Source organism: Nerophis ophidion, linkage group LG01 (assembly GCF_033978795.1).
Source record: "Nerophis ophidion isolate RoL-2023_Sa linkage group LG01, RoL_Noph_v1.0, whole genome shotgun sequence".
In the NCBI taxonomy this organism is placed as follows: domain Eukaryota; kingdom Metazoa; phylum Chordata; class Actinopteri; order Syngnathiformes; family Syngnathidae; genus Nerophis; species Nerophis ophidion.
Genome location: NC_084611.1, coordinates 76,400,402 through 76,416,615, shown reverse-complemented (window position 1 = coordinate 76,416,615; position 16,214 = coordinate 76,400,402). Strand labels below are relative to the sequence as shown.

Genomic DNA, 16,214 nt, shown 5'->3' with positions numbered 1-16,214 from the left:
AAATCCAAGAAAATATTTTAAAGACTTGATCTTCACTTGTTAAAATAAATTCATTTATTTTTTTACTTTGCTTCTTATAACTTTCAGAAAGACAATTTTAGAGAAAAAATACAACCTTAAAAATGAATTTAGGATTTTTAAACACATATACCTTTTTACCTTTTAAATTCCTTCCTCTTCTTTCCTGACAATTTAATCGAATGTTCAAGTATTTTTTTACTGTAAAGAATAATAAATACATTTTAATTAAATTCTTCATTTTAGCTTCTGTTTTTTCGACGAAGAATATTTGTGAAATATTTCTTCAAACTTATGATTAAAAAAATATATATTCTGGCAAATCTAGAACATCTGTAGAATCAAATTTAAATATTATCTCAAAGTGGATTTCAACCTATTTAAAACATGTCATCAAAATTTTAAAATTAATTTTAATCAAGAAAAATCACTAATGATGTTCCATAAATTCTTTTTTTATTATTTTTTCAAAAAGATTTGAATTAGCTAGTTTTTCTCCTTTTTTTCAGTTGAATTTTGAATTTTAAAGAGTCAAAATTGAAGATAAACTATGTTTCAAAATTTAATTTTCATTTTTTTCGGGGTTTCTCCTCTTTTAAACCGTTCAATTAAGTGTTTTTTTCATCATTTATTCTCTACAAAAAACCTTCCGTAAAAGGAAAAAAAATATACGACGGAATGACATACAGAAATACCAATTTTTTATATACATATAGATTTATTTATTAAAGGTAAATTGAGCAAATTGGCTATTTCTGGCAATTTATTTATGTGTGTATCAAACTGGTAGCCCTTCGCATTAATCAGTACCCAAGAAGTAGCTCTTGGTTTCAAAAAGGTTGGTGACCCCTGGTCTACCTTATATTTTAGTACCTGGCTAATTGAAGATACTAAAAGTTGTGGCTCTTTCCCACTCTTTGCACTTGGTTCCACATCACTTCAGCAAAGTCACGTCATAAAGACCTCCTCGTTGTGCAGCAAGAACGTCTGCTTCCAAGTAAGGTATTCAGTTGGCTATGGTGGCCCGTCTCCATGGGAACAAAAAGTCAGCATCCTTGACAAATGAATGAACTTTTGCTCCGATGCATTACTCCCTTTAGGATTGACCTCTAGCAGATTAGATGTTTCCATGGTATTCCCGTACCCATGGACCTCATGTTTTTAGATGTATTTATTTTATTTTATTTTACAAAATGGAGCCAATCAATTTTGACTGTACTGGGGAATAGAGACTGTATTAATGGAAATAAAATTAAAAAGAACTCAAGTTAAAAATAAACGGTTTCAGTATGATTCAGTTTTAGTCGAAAATACTTACTAAAATGATGTGTTGGTTTTTACATACATCAGTGGTTCTCAACCTTTTTTCAGTGATGTAAACCCTGTGAACATTTTTTTAATTCAAGTATCCCCTAATCCGAGCAAAGCATTTTTGTTTGAAAAAAGGAGATAAAGAAGTAAAATACAGCACTATGTCATCAGTTTCTGATTCATTAAATCGCATAACAGTGCAAAATATTGCTCATTTGTAATGGTCTTTCTTGAACTATTTGGAAAAAAATGTATAAAAATAACTGAAAACTTGTTGAAAAATAAACAACTGATTCAATTATAAATAAAGTTTTCTACACATATAAGTTATCATCAACTTAAAGTGCCCCCTTTGGGGATTGTAATAGAGATCCATCTGGATTCATGAACTTAATTCTAAACATTTTTTTCACAAAAAAATGAATATTTAACATCAATATTTATGGAACATGTTCACAAAAAATCTAGCTGTCAACACTGAATATTGCATTGTTGCATTTCTTTTCACAGTTTATGAACTTACATTCATATTTTGTTGAAGTATTATTCAATAAATATATTTATAAAGGATTTTTGAATTCTTGCTATTTTTAGAACATTTAAAAAAAATGTCACGTACCCCTTGGCATACCTTCAAGTACCCCCATGGGTACGCGTACCCCCATTTGAGAACCACTTGTATACAGTATGGGTTTTAGTACACTGAAACAAACGTCAGTGACTCTGTGTCTATGCTTTTTTTATTGACTGCATGTACAAAATAGTCCAAGCCTAATGAAGGTGCGACTTATAGTAATAGTCCAATCAAAGTCAACAAAAGCCTTAGAGTCCGTGTTTCTAGATTGTCATTGAATGCACCATGCTGCTAGGATACTTTAGCCCAGTATGTGGGGGCCAGTTTGATACATTTTGCACATTAGAACTATTAAAACTGCTACAATATACAGTAGGTAAATCACTATACTAGAGCCGTATGCGGCTCTTTAGCGCCGCCCTAGTGGCTCTCTGGAGGTTTTTCAAAAATGTATGAAAAATGCAAAAAGATGACAAGAAAAAAATATAAAATATATATTTTTTGTTTTAATATAGTTTCTGTAGCAGGAAAAACATGACACAAACCTCCTTAATTGTTATAAAGCACACTGTTTGTATTAAACATGCTTCACTGATTCGAGTATTTGGCGAGCGCCGTTTTGTCCTACTAATTTTGGCGGTCCCTGAACTCAGCGTAGGTTGTTTACATGTATAACTTTCTCCAACTTTCTAAGACGTGTTTTATGCCACTTCTTTTTCCGTCTCATTTTGTCCACCAAACTTTTAACGTTGTGCATTAATGCACGAAGGTGAGTTTTGTTGACGTTATTGACTTGTGTGGAGTGATAATCAGACATATTTGGTCACTGCATGACTGCAAGGTAATCGAAGCTAACATGATATTTAGGCTAGCTATATGTACATATTGCATTACTATGCCTCATTTGTAGCTATATATTTGAGCTCATTTAGTTTCCTTTAAGTCCTCATAATTCAATTTATATCTCATGACACACTGTAATATGGCTTTTAATTTTTTGCAGCTCGAGACAGATTTGTTTTTGTATTTTTGGTCCAATATGGCTCTTTCAACATTGTAGGTTGCCGACCCCTGCACTATACTCAACCTTTTTTGACCTCCGGGCCCAACTTTTCCACTACAAAGGGCCTCAGGGCCCACTCATATATTAACATTAAATTAGTAATCCTACTTTTGATTTTAATCGTGTTCAATAATTATATCAGGCATACTAATTTCAGCAGGATCAATCTTGTCAAATGATATGAAACCATGTGTTAATCACCAAAAATATTACCAAAGCTTAGGTCAGGCTGATTACAATAATAAATATGACTCAAATATATTGCAAAAGAAGGGACTCATTAAAAGTGATGACAAATGAATTTACACATAACTATAATACATTCTTACTCAATAAATAATAATAAATGTTTTTATTAAATGAACTGACAATACAATTTAAGTGCAAATGAAAATACAGCTTCACCGCTTTAGTCATATTTTTTGTGCTTAAGAAACTTGTCATTACACACCTAAGTGGTGAAAAAGTGTATTACGACTCAGTACCGCTTCGGGCCATACAGACCACAACTGAGAAACAAGACATTTTTGGGGGGCCCTGTAGGGGGCGCTCGCGACTCAACAATGGGTCAGGAAAACACTGCTGTATGCTAAATATTATTTAAAAAAACATTTACATTTTAGCTTTGTATTATAATTAACAAAGCAAATCAGTGTAATCTAACAACCTAGCGATTAACTGATACTATTATTTTTCCGCCAACTAAAACCTTTTTAGGGATTTAGCACACTAGAACACTTACAATATCTTGTAGGAAATGTGTATACATGTACATCATGATATGACGCACAGGTGGGATTTGTTAAAGTTAAAGTACTAATGATTGTCACATACACACTAGGTGTGGTGAAATGTGTCCTCTGCATTTAATTCATCCCCTTGTTCACCCCCTGGGAGGTGAGGGGAGCAGTGAGCAGCAGTGGTGGCCGCGCTTGGGAATCATTTTTGTTGATTTAACCCCCAATTCCAACCCTTGATGCTGAGTGCCAAGCAAGGAGGTAAAGGCTTCCATTTTTATAGTCTTTGGTATGACTCGGCCGGGGTTGGAACTCACGACCTACCAATCTCAAGGCCACTGAGCAGGTTCCATTTTTTCTTTGTTTTTTTGAGTACGCGGTAATGTTCCAATCGTGTTTATTTTGTTCGTAGAGTTTGATTGTGTTAGTTGATATAAACAAAGTGCTCCAAGCTCACATTCGTTTGATGAAAGTGAGAAACACTATTGAATTTAAGTCGTAGCAAAGTACGGAGATGGCACTAATAAGGTTCCGTCCTCCACATTCTTCTGTTTTCTGTGTGTAAAATTACAATTATTCAATTCAAAGTTTGCTTCGTTTGAACATGTGCGTATTTTCTCGTTTGTTTAAGTGAAGGATTCAGTTTTCAACAGACTCTCGGAACAGATTAAAAACGAAAGCTGAACCACTACTGTAACACGAGTCGCAAGCATTCACTTTGTCTAGTCTACTGTCCATTTCAAGAGACCCAATCAAAGGTCCCTAAGAGCAATTGCTAGCGGTGTGGGGAAAAAATAAATTCAAATTTTAATCGCGATTTAACGTTGTGCGAATCAGACTTGATTCTCATTTTTTAAAAATCTATTTATTTATTTATTTATTTTGTTTTTATCAATCCAACAAAACAATACACAGCAATACCATAACAATGCAATCCAATTCCAAAACCAAACCTGACCCAGCAACACTCAGAACTGCAATAAACAAAGCAATTGAGAGGAGACACAAACACGACACGGAACAAACCAAAAGTAGTGAAACAAAAATGAATATCATCAACAAAAGTATCAATATGAGTTATAATTTCAGCATAGCAGTGATTATAAATCCCTCATTGACGTTATCATTAGACATTTATAAAAATTAAAAAAAAGAACAATAGTGTCACAGTGGCTTACACTTGCATCGCATCTCATAAGCTTGACAACACACTGTGTCCAATGTTTTCACAAAGATAAAATAAGTCAAATATTTGGTTCGTTTAATAGTTAAAACAAATTTACATTATTGCAATCAGTTGCTAAAACATTGTCCTTTACAATTTTATAAAAGCTTTTTTTTTTTTAAATCTACTACTCTGCTAGCATGTCAGCAGACGGGTAGATCCTGCTGAAATCCTATGTATTGAATGAATACAGAATCGTTTTGAATCGGAAAAATATCGTTTTTGAATCGAGAATCGCGTTAAATCGAAAAAAAAAAACGATTTAGAATTGAATCGCGACCCCAACAATCGATATTGAATCGAATCGTGGGAAACCCAAAGATTCGCAACCCTAGCAATCACATTCTGTAAACTGACTTAAACCAACAACAGAATAAATATCATTATGGATGTATATTTTCTATTGTATTAACTATGACAGACATCATAAGAGGATAAAAAAAATGCTACTTACTGTATCCATTATTTTTTTATCCCTGCAGTGACTCTTTATGACTCTGTAGTTGAGATCCAGCTTTGCATCCTTTTTCTCTGAGGGCCCTCAGATGGATGAATATAATCCAAGCATTTATGGATTACAGATGTTCACGTCTCCTACAGTACAAACTTGGTCAGGCTTTGCTCCGTCGCTGGTCTATTTAAAGAACAGAAAGCGGTGTCGATGCCCCCTCGGACACAGCTGAGTTAGCATCGCACACAGGAGCTCCAATAAGGACAAAACCTCCCTATGCCCTTGTCATAGATGGGCATTAAAATATTTCTTTCTTGCTGCAAAACACAAGACTATTTTCTAGTGTTTATTTGGTTGTTTCGATCGATTGACCACCAATCAGTATTGGCCATTGTTTGTTAAAAAGCATGTGATCACTATTTTTGCCTTTTAATGCCGTTCACAAATGGCGATCCCTCTTGGATAATTATTTTTAGTCCCCCAGCTGAAAAGTCATCAGCTAAGTACGTGTCTCCATCAGTGGCGGGGGGTTCCATCAGCAATTAAAACATATCTTATGTGGTACTGTCAAAATTAAAAGTGCAAAAAACTTATTAAAACCTATTCGATGCCATATAGGCCAGTGGTACCCCTGGTCGTCGGCTTATCCGAGTGGAAATGGCGAGCATTTCCCCATTTCATCGCCAGGGCGGCATAGCTCGGTTGGTAGAGTGGCCGTGCCAGCAACTTAAGGGTTACATGTTCAATTCCCGCTTCCGCCATTCTAGTCACTGCCGTTGCGTCCTTGGGCAAGACACTTTACCCACCTGCTCCCAGTGCCACCCACACTGGTTTAAATGTAACTAAGATATTGGGTTTCACTATGTAAAGCACTTTGAGTCACTAGAGAAAAGTGGTATATAAATATCCAAACCCCGTTTCCACATGAGTTGGGAAATTGTGTTAGATGTAAATATAAACGGAATACAATGATTTGCAAATCCTTTTCAACCCATACTCAATTGAATGCACTACAAAGACAAGATATTTGATGTTCAAACTCATAAACTTTATTTTCTTTTTGAAAATAATAATTAGCTTAGAATTTCATGGCTGCAACATGTGCCAAAGTATTTGGGAAAGGGCATGTTCACCACTGTGTTACATCACATTTTCTTTAAACAACACTCAATAAGCGTTCGGGAACTGAGGAAACTAATTGTTGAAGCTTTAAAAGTGGAATTCTTTCCCATTCTTGTTTTATATAGAGCTTTAGTCTTTCAACAGTCCGGGGTCTCTGCTGTCGTATTTTACGCTTCATAATGCGCCACACATTGTCGATGGGAGACAGGTCTGGACTACAGGTGGGCCAGGAAAGTACCCGCACTCTTTTACTACAAAGCCACGCTGTTGTAACACTTGGCTTGGCATTGTTTTGCAGAAATAAGTAGGGACGTCCATGATAACGTTGCTTGGATGACAACATATGTTGCTCCAAAACGTGTATGTAGCTTTCAGCATTAATGGTGCCTTCACAGATGTTTAAGTTACCCATGCCTTGGGCACTAATACACCCCCATACCCTCACAGATGCTGGCTTTTGAACTTTGCGCCTATAACAATCCGGATGGTTATTTTCCTCTTTGTTCTGGAGGACACCACGTCCACAGTTTCCAAATATAATTTGAAATGTGGACTCGCCAGACCACAGAACACTTTTCCACTTTGCATCAGTCCATCTTAGATGAGCTCGGGCCCAGCAAAGTCGGCGCTGTTCCTGGGTGCCGTTGATAAATGGCTTTTGCTTTGCATAGTAGAGTTTTAACTTGCACTTACAGATGTAGCAACAAACTGTAGTTACTGACAGTGGTTTTATGAACTGTTCCTGAGCCCATGTGGTGATACCCTTTACACACTGATGTCGGTTTTTGATGCAGTACCGCCTGAGGGCTCAAAGGTCCATAATATCATCGCTTACATGCAGTGATTTCTCCAGATTCTCTGAACCTTTTGATGATTTTGCGGACCGTAGATGGTAAAATCCCTAAATTCCTTGCAATAGCTTGTTGAGAAATGTTGTTCTAAAACTGTTCGACAATTTGCTTACAAATTGGTGACCCTCGCCGCATCCTTGTTTGTGAATTACTTAGCATTTCATGGAAGCTGCTTTTATACCCAATCATGGCACCCACCTGTTCCCAATTAGCCTGCACACCTGTGGGATGTTCCAAACAAGTGTTTGATGAGCATTCCTCAACTTTATCAGTAAATATTGCCACCTTTCCCAACTTTTTTGTCACGTGTTACTGGCATCAAATTCTAAAGTTAATGATTATTTGCAAAAAAAAAAAAATATATCTGTTTTAACATCAAATATGTTGTCTTTGTAGCATATTCAACTGAAAATGGGTTGAAAATGATTTGCAAATCATTGTATTCCGTTTATATTTACATCTAACACAATTCAATTTTTTTTTTAAAACTTTATTCTATTTTTATTTTTTTCTAGTCCTTCGCTATCAATATCCTCAGCCACAAATCTTTCATCCTCGCTCAAATTAATGGGGAAATTGTCGTTTTCTCGGTCCGAATAGCTCTTTGTTGGAGGCTCCCATTATAAACAATGTGAGGATGTGAGGAGCCCTCACACGGGTGACGTCATCGTCTGCGACTTCCAGTAAAGGCAAGGCTTTTTTTATTAGCGACCAAAAGCTGCAAACTTTATCGTCGATGTTCTTTACCAAATCCTTTCAGCAAAAATATGGCAATATCGCAAAATTATCAAGTATGACACATAGAATGGACCTGCTATCCCCGTTTAAATAAGAAAATCTCATTTCAGTAGGCCTTTAAGTCATCAACAATTATATCATCTGAGAAATGGACATTGAAAAAGTGTAGGTCTGACTTAGTAGGATATGTACAGCGAGCGGTGAACGTAGTGAGTTCAGAAAGCATGAGAACAAGTATATACATTTTATTATTTACATTTATTTACAATCCGGGGAGGTGGGATGTTGTGGGGGGAGGGTGCTAGTCTAGGGTTGTAGTTGCCTGGAGGTGTTCTTTTAGTGCAGTTTTGAAGGAGGATAGAGATGCACTTTCTTTTATTCTTGTTGGGAGTGCATTCCATGTTGATGTGGCATAGAAGGTGAATTAGTTAAGACCTTCGTTAGATCGGAATCTGGGTTTAACGTGGTTAGTGTAGCTCCCCCTGGTGTTGTGGTTATGGCGGTCATTTACATTAAGGAAGTAGTTTGACATGTACTTCGCTACCAGGGAGGTGTAGCGGATTTTATAGACTAGGCTCAGTGCAAGTTGTTGTACTCTATCCTCCACCCTGAGCCAGCCCACTTTGGAGACTACTTCGCAACACATCAGTTCTGCTCTTCATTTTTTCTTTACATTAACATGGATGGAAAACGGCTATATTATACCTTTTGTCAATAAAAAGTTATTGACCAAAAAAATATATATCCCACATGTAATCACATTGTAAAGCCATCATGTATACATCAAATTAAATTCAAAGTTTAAAGTCTTAAAAGCATAAAATTTGTTTCACATACAAGTATGGGGAAAACATATGTAATGGGGTGGAATAAAAAGGGTTGCTCCATGTATTATTAAGCTAAGGGCCCCATGCAAAAAGCCATTTTTTTGTCAACTACAGTAAAACCCCTTTTAAATGAATTCTACTAATGCTGAACTTCAATATCTGCTTGTTGCCTTGACTTCTTCTTGCAAATAAACTTTTCAATCAGTTTGTTCGCATCCGATATGATAAGTTGATTAAAAAGGGCAACTCAATCAATCAATCAATGTTTTTATTTATATAGCCCTAAATCACAAGTGTCTCTAAGGGCTGCACAAGCCACAGCGACATCCACTGTACAGAGCCCACATAAGGGCAAGGAAAAACTAACCCCAGTGGGACGTCGGTGACAATGACTATGAGAAACCTTGGAGAGGACCGCATATGTGGGCAACCCCGCCCCCTCTAGGGGAGACCGAAAGCAATGGATGTCGATTGGGTCTAATGATATTGAGAAAGTCCAGTCCTTAGTGGATCCAACATAACAATGAGAGTCCAGTCCATAGTGGATCCAATATAGTAGCGAGAGTCCAGTCCATAGTGGACCTAACAAAACAATGAGAGTCCAGTCCATAGTGAATCCCATATAGTAGCGAGAGTCCAATTCATAGTGGATCCAACAAAACAATGAGAGTCCAGTCTATAGTGAATCCAATATAGTAGCGAGAGTCCAATCCATAGTGGATCCAACATAACAATGAGAGTCCAGTCCATAGTGGATCCAACATAACAATGAGAGTCCAGTCCATAGTGGATCCAACGGTACAATAAAAGTCCAGTCCATAGTGGATCCAATATAGTAGCGAGAGTCCAGTCCATAGTGGATCCAACAAAACAATGAGAGTCCAGTCCATAGTGGATCCAATATAGTAGCGAGAGTCCAGTCCATAGTGGATCCAACAAAGCAATGAGAATCCAGTCCATAGTGAATCCAATATAGTAGCGAGAGTCCAGTCCATAGTGGATCCAAAAAAACAATGAGAGTCCAGTCCATAGTGGAGCCAATATAGCAATGAGAGTCCAGTCCATAGTCAATCCAATATAGTAGCAAGAGTCCAGTCCATAGTAGATCCAACATAACAATGAGAGTCCAGTCCATAGTGAATCCAGTATATTAGCGAGAGTCCAGTCCGTAGTGGATCCAACATAACAATTAGAGTCCAGTCCATAGTGAATCCAATATTGTAGCGAGAGTCCAATCCATAGTGGATCCAACATAACAATGAGAGTCCAGTCCATAGTGGATCCAATATAGTAGCCAGAGTCCAGTCCATAGTGGATCCAACATAACAATGAGAGTCCAGTCCATAGTGTATCCAACGGAACAATAAAAGTCCAGTCCATAGTGGATCCAATATAGTAGCGAGAGTCCAGTCCATAGTGGATCCAACAAAACAATGACATGTCCAGTCCATAGTGGATCCAACAAAGCAATGAGAGTCCAGTCCATAGTGAATCCAATGTAGTAGCGAGAGTCCAGTCCAGAGTGGATCCAACAAAACAATGAGAGTCCAGTCCATAGTGGATCCAATATAGCAATGAGAGTCCAGTCCATAGTCAATCCAATATAGTAGCGAGAGTCCAGTCCATAGTGGATCCAACATAACAATGAGAGTCCAGTCCATAGTGAATCCAATATATTAGCGAGAGTCCAGTCCATAGTGGATCCAACATAACAATTAGAGTCCACTCCATAGTGGATCCAATATAGTAGCGAGAGTCCAGTTCATAGTGGAGCCAGCAGAAGACCATCCCAAGCGGAGACGGGTCAGCAGTGCAGAGATGTCACAAACCGATGCACAGGTGAGCGGTCCATCCCAGGTCCCAACTCTGGACAGCCAGCACTTCATCCATGGCCACCGGACCTGGGTCCGGAGAGACAGGGAGAGGGGGGCATAGGAGAAAAAATTGAAGTGAAGTGAATTATATTTATATAGCGCTTTTCTCTAGTGACTCAAAGCGCTTCACGTAGTGAAACCCAATATCTAAGTTACATTTTAACCAGTGTGGGTGGCACTGGGAGCAGTTGGGTAAAGTGTCTTGCCCAAGGACACAAGGGCAGTGACTAGGATAGCGGAAGCGGGAATCAAACCTGGAACCCTCAAGTTGCTGGCACGGCCTTTCTACCAACCGAGCTAAACCGCCCCCCAAAAAAATGTATGTTGTACATTTATATGGTTTCGCAGTTAGAATGTTGAGAGCAGCCGTAAAATGAGTTTGACACCCCTGCGGTAACAGGTCCTACTGTCATGACGGGGACTTTGGTGAGGTTTTTTTTCCCGTGGTGCAAATCGACTGGACCGGACATGGCGTGCAGGCAATGACATCTTTTATTATTAACTCGAAAATATTACAAAAAACAAAGGTATAAACAAGAGGCGCTCTCAGTGGAGGTACAAAACTTGGCTATGAAAACAAAGCTATTACTACAACGTAAACTATGGACATAAAACAAAACTTGCAAACTATGGCATGAATAACAAAAGATTACTTGGAACGAGAAAGGAGCATGGATAATCGGCATGGATAACAAGGGTGTGTAGATGGTGATGTCACCGGGCTCACTGCCTGGCAACTGCAGGCTTAAATAGCGTTTTGGTGATTAACAGGTGCATGAGTCCAAGTGAATCAGGTGCGTGACATGACAGGTGAAAACTAATGGGTTGTCATGGTGTCAAAAATCAACAAGAGTGCACAATAAGTCCAAAACCAAACAGAATGTGACCACAAAACATGACACCTACTCAGAAAAATAATGTTGCATTTCTGCAGGAAAATTAAAGTTTTCAAAATGCATTAGTCGGTTTTCCTTGTCATCAATTATTATCCCTTGACAACTGGGAGGGTGAGAGTCAATCTTTCCGATGTGAATCATTCATTTTTTTTCTGTTTAAAACATAATTAGGTCAGTGACATCTTAAACCAGTGGTTCACAATCTTTTTTCAGTGATGTCAACATTTTTTTAATTCAAGTACCCCCTAATCAGAGCAAAGCATTTTTGGTAAAAAAAAAAAAAAAAAAAGAGATGAAGTAAAATACAGCCATTCAATTTTGACTGCACTGGGGAATAGAGACTGTATTAATGAAAAAAAAACCTCAAGTTAACAATAAACGGTTTCAGTATGAGTCAGTTTTAGTCGAAAATACTTACTAAAACGATATGTTGGTTTTCACATACAGCAGTGGTTCTCAACCTTTTTTCAGTGATGTACCCCCTGTGAACATTTTTTTAATTCAAGTACCCCCTAATCCGAGCAAAGCATTTTTGTTTGAAAAAAGGAGATAAAGAAGTAAAATACAGCACTATGTCATCAGTTTCTGATTCATTAAATCGTATAACAGTGCAAAATATTGCTCATTTGTAGTGGTTGTTCTTGAACTATTTGGAAAAATATATGTGTTGGCCCTGCGATGAGGTGGCGACTTGTCCAGGGTGTACCCCGCCTTCCGCCCGATTGTAGCTGAGATAGGCGCCAGCGCCCCCCATGACCCCAAAAGGGAATAAGCGGTAGAAAATGGATGGATGGATATATAAAAATAACTAAAAACTTGTTGAAAAAGAAACAAGTGATTCAATTATAAATAAAGATTTCTACACATAGAAGTAATCATCAACTTAAAGTGCCCTCTTTGGAGATTGTATTAGAGATCCATCTGGATTCATGAACTTAATTCTAAACATTTCTTCACAAAAAAATAAATCTTTAACATCAATATTTATGGAACATGTCCACAAAAAAATCTAGCTGTCAACACTGAATATTGCATTGTTGCATTTCTTTTTACAGTTTATGAACTTACATTCATATTTTGTTGAAGTATTATTCCCCCCAAAATATTTATATAGGATTTTTGAATTGTTGCTATTTTTAGAATATTTTTGAAAAATCTCACGTACCCCTTGGCATGCCTTCAAGTACCCCCAGGGGTACGCGTACCCCCATTTGAGAACCACTGGCTTAAACAAACAAATGTGTCCTTTTTTTTGTGTTCACATAGCCAAAGTACAATGGCGCCTAGTAAAGTTATTATTCCTAAAAATGTGTTACTTTCCATATTAGTCTCGTACGACTGCACAAGGAAACTGTTCAAAGTCTGGTAACTGACCATTAACTAGACTACATGACTCTCTTCTCTGCACCTCGCTCCACTTTGCCAGTTGCACTCTCAAGATGAAGTTTGACGACGTGTTGGCAGAATTGAACGGCTTTGGGAGATTCCAGATTAGGCTAATGCTAATGCTGGTAATTCCGCGTTCGAGTATGCCTTTTAATTTCCTGCTGAATAATTTTGTCGCGTTCGTTCCTTCTCACCATTGCAACGTCAGTGCATTTGATAATGACAGTGTTTTTAGGAATCTGTCTACCGGGCAAAGGCTCACTGTGAGTATTCCAGTCCAGGAGGATGGGACGTGGAGCACTTGTCAGATGTTTGCCGAGCCTCAATATCATCTCCTGCTCAACTCCTCTAATGTAACTGGGCTACCAACAGTATTTTGTCAGAATGGATGGGTGTATGATTCGTCCATCTTCAAGTCTAATCTGGCATCAGAGGTGAGTTACAGTTGCATGCCTTTTACAGACGCGTCACATCATTGCAGACTTCTATAATAATAACTTAATAATAACTTGTATATGTCACCCTGCAGTTTGATTTGGTTTGTGAGAGAAGAAGAATGAACAAAGCCACATCCACCATCTTCTTCTTGGGCGTCATGTTTGGATCAGCGGTGCTCGGCACTCTATGTGACAGGTTTTCATGTTCCGTTCCACTCTACCAACTTTTTTTTATTTGTGTGAATGCTCCAAAGCAGGGGTCGGGAACCTTTTTGGCGGAGAGAGCCAAGAAGCCAAATATTTTAAAATGTATTTCCGTAAGAGCCATTTTTTTTTTTTTAAACTGAACACAACTAAACCATGCATTTTTAAAGGCCTACTGAAATGAGATTTTCTTATTTAAACGGGAATAGCAGGTCCATTCTATGTGTCATACTTGATCATTTCGCGATATTGCCATATTTTTGCTGAAAGGACTTAGTAGAGAACATCGACGATAAAGTTCGCAATTTTTGGGCGCTGATAGAAAAGCCCTGCCTTTACAGGAAGTATGTGCACCTGACGTCACGAGTTGCAGGGCTCCACACATATTCACATTATTTATAATGGGAGCCACCAGCAGTAAGAGCAATTAGGACCGAGAACGCAATAATTTCCCCATTAATTTGAGCGAGGATGAAAGATTTGTGAATTAGGATATTGATAGTGAAGGAAAAGAAAAAAGCAACGGCTCAGGGCGGCGGCAGTGTGAGAGTTTCAGATGTAATTAGACACATTTACTAGGATAATTCTGGAAGATCCCTTATCTGCTTATTGTTTTAATAGTGTTTTAGTGAGATTGTAAAGATTGTAAAATCATACCTCGAGGTCAGATGGCTGCGGTGAACACGCAGTGTCTCAGAGAGAAGCCGAGGAGCCAAGCTCACAGCTGCCTTTTTTGACAGCTGCTGCAGGACGACGAATAATCCACTGATGTTTCCGGTAAGATATATATCACAATTTTCCCATCCAAAAACATGCTGGTTGACGTAGAGAAAACATTTTCGCTTGACCGCTCTGTGTTAAAGCTTCACAACAAACAAAGAAACACCGGCTTTGTCTCGGTGCTAAATACAGCTGCAATCCACCGCTTTCCACCAACAGCATTGTTCTTTATAGTCTCCATTATTAAATGAACGAATTGCAAAAGATTCAGCAACACAGATGTCCAAAATACTGTGTAATTATGCGGTTAAAGCACACAACTTTTAGCCGCGAGTGGTGCAGCACTAATGTTTCCTGACAGTTCGCGACGTTTTCAACAAGAAACTCGCGGGAAATTTAAAATTGCAATTTAGTGAACTAAAAAGGCCGTATTGGCATGTGTTGCAATGTTAATATTTCATCATTGATGTATAAACTATCAGATTGCGTGGTCGGTAGTAGTGGGTTTCAGTAGGCCTTTAAGTAAGACCAACATTTCTAGAGTATAATAGGTGTCTTATTCTTTGTAATAACATTGTTATTACGGCGTGGCGCAGTGGGAGAGTGGCCGTGCGCAACCCGAGCGTCCCTGGTTCAATTCTCACCTAGTACCAACCTCGTCACGTCCGTTGTGTCCTGAGCAAGACACTTCACCCTTGCTCCTGATGGGTGCTGGTTGGCGCCTTGCATGGCAGCTCCCTCCGTCAGTGTGTGAATGGGTAAATGTGGAAGTAGTGTCAAAGCGCTTTGAGTACCTTGAAGGTAGAAAAGAGCTATACAAGTACAACCCATTTATTTATTTATCATTTATTCTGAAGCTAACTGTGGCGGGGGCTTGGCCTGCGGGCCTGCAGCGAAGCGGGGTGTTGCCAGGACCGGCCTCGAAATCAGCGACAGGTGCGTAGATCGCCCACCTGGGCCTTGTTATCTAATCACCTGTCGCTCTGATATAAGCAGCAGCCAGGAGGAGAGACAGGGTTGGAGCTGGATCCAGAGCGCGAGCGAGAACGAAAGAGAAAAATACAATTGCTGGAAAGCAACTGAGAGACTTATTGAAAAATAAAACAATATTGTAACCTTGAAACAGGCTCTTATGTTGGTGTTTAATGGTCTGAAGAACCCCCAGGAGGGCAAGCCCCACACGAACTAATAATAGATAAATAACTTCTTACCATTAACGCAACTTCTTGAATATAAAAAAGCATGAGAATGTTTTAAATTTTAACGTTATTTTTAACACTGTGATTACAAGCGGAATTATTCATTACTCTTCGTGTTAAGCAATGTCAGCTCAGATTTATCTGAGAGCCAGATGCAGTCATCAAAAGAGCCACATCTGGCTCGCGAGCCATAGGTTCCCTACCCCTGCTCCAAAGCATTCACACATATGGTTTTCTACACCAATATTCATCTACATACGTTTTCTTCTTTGGGAATCGCAAGTTTTCTCTTGACAAATTCCAAAAATTCCCAGATTTCCCAGAATTCCAGGTTTTTCCGGGACATTCTTCCCATTCAATATGAAATGGCCATTTTTCAAAAATCCACTGTTTCCACATTTTTAAACTGATTTAAACCATTTCACCTTCAACACATTCCACCATCCTGGAAATTCAAACAGAATTCCTCTTTTTCCAAAACCCTATTTCTACCCTTTATTCTGGCGACTACTCCTTCCACATTTTTCAACGCATTTCAACCGTTCCACCGTCAAAACATTCCTCTTAATTAGGACAAAAAA

General features: G+C 38.4%; 1 protein-coding gene across 4 annotated transcripts in view; it reads left to right on the top strand.

Annotated features, from left to right (window-relative positions):
• The first annotated feature begins 2,546 nt into the window (after positions 1 to 2,546).
• Positions 2,547 to 16,214, top strand: part of LOC133559741 (solute carrier family 22 member 7-like) — a 29,590-nt gene continuing 15,922 nt past the window's right edge. For 2 of the 4 annotated variants that reach the window (XM_061911808.1, XM_061911799.1), the window contains exons 1-2: positions 13,127 to 13,507; positions 13,603 to 13,706. In XM_061911808.1, coding sequence (XP_061767792.1) covers positions 13,127 to 13,507; positions 13,603 to 13,706 — 485 coding nt within the window. Of the gene's footprint in view, positions 2,673 to 13,126; positions 13,508 to 13,602; positions 13,707 to 16,214 lie in introns of those variants that run through there. The other 2 variants (XM_061911817.1, XM_061911824.1) reach the window with 2 other exon arrangements.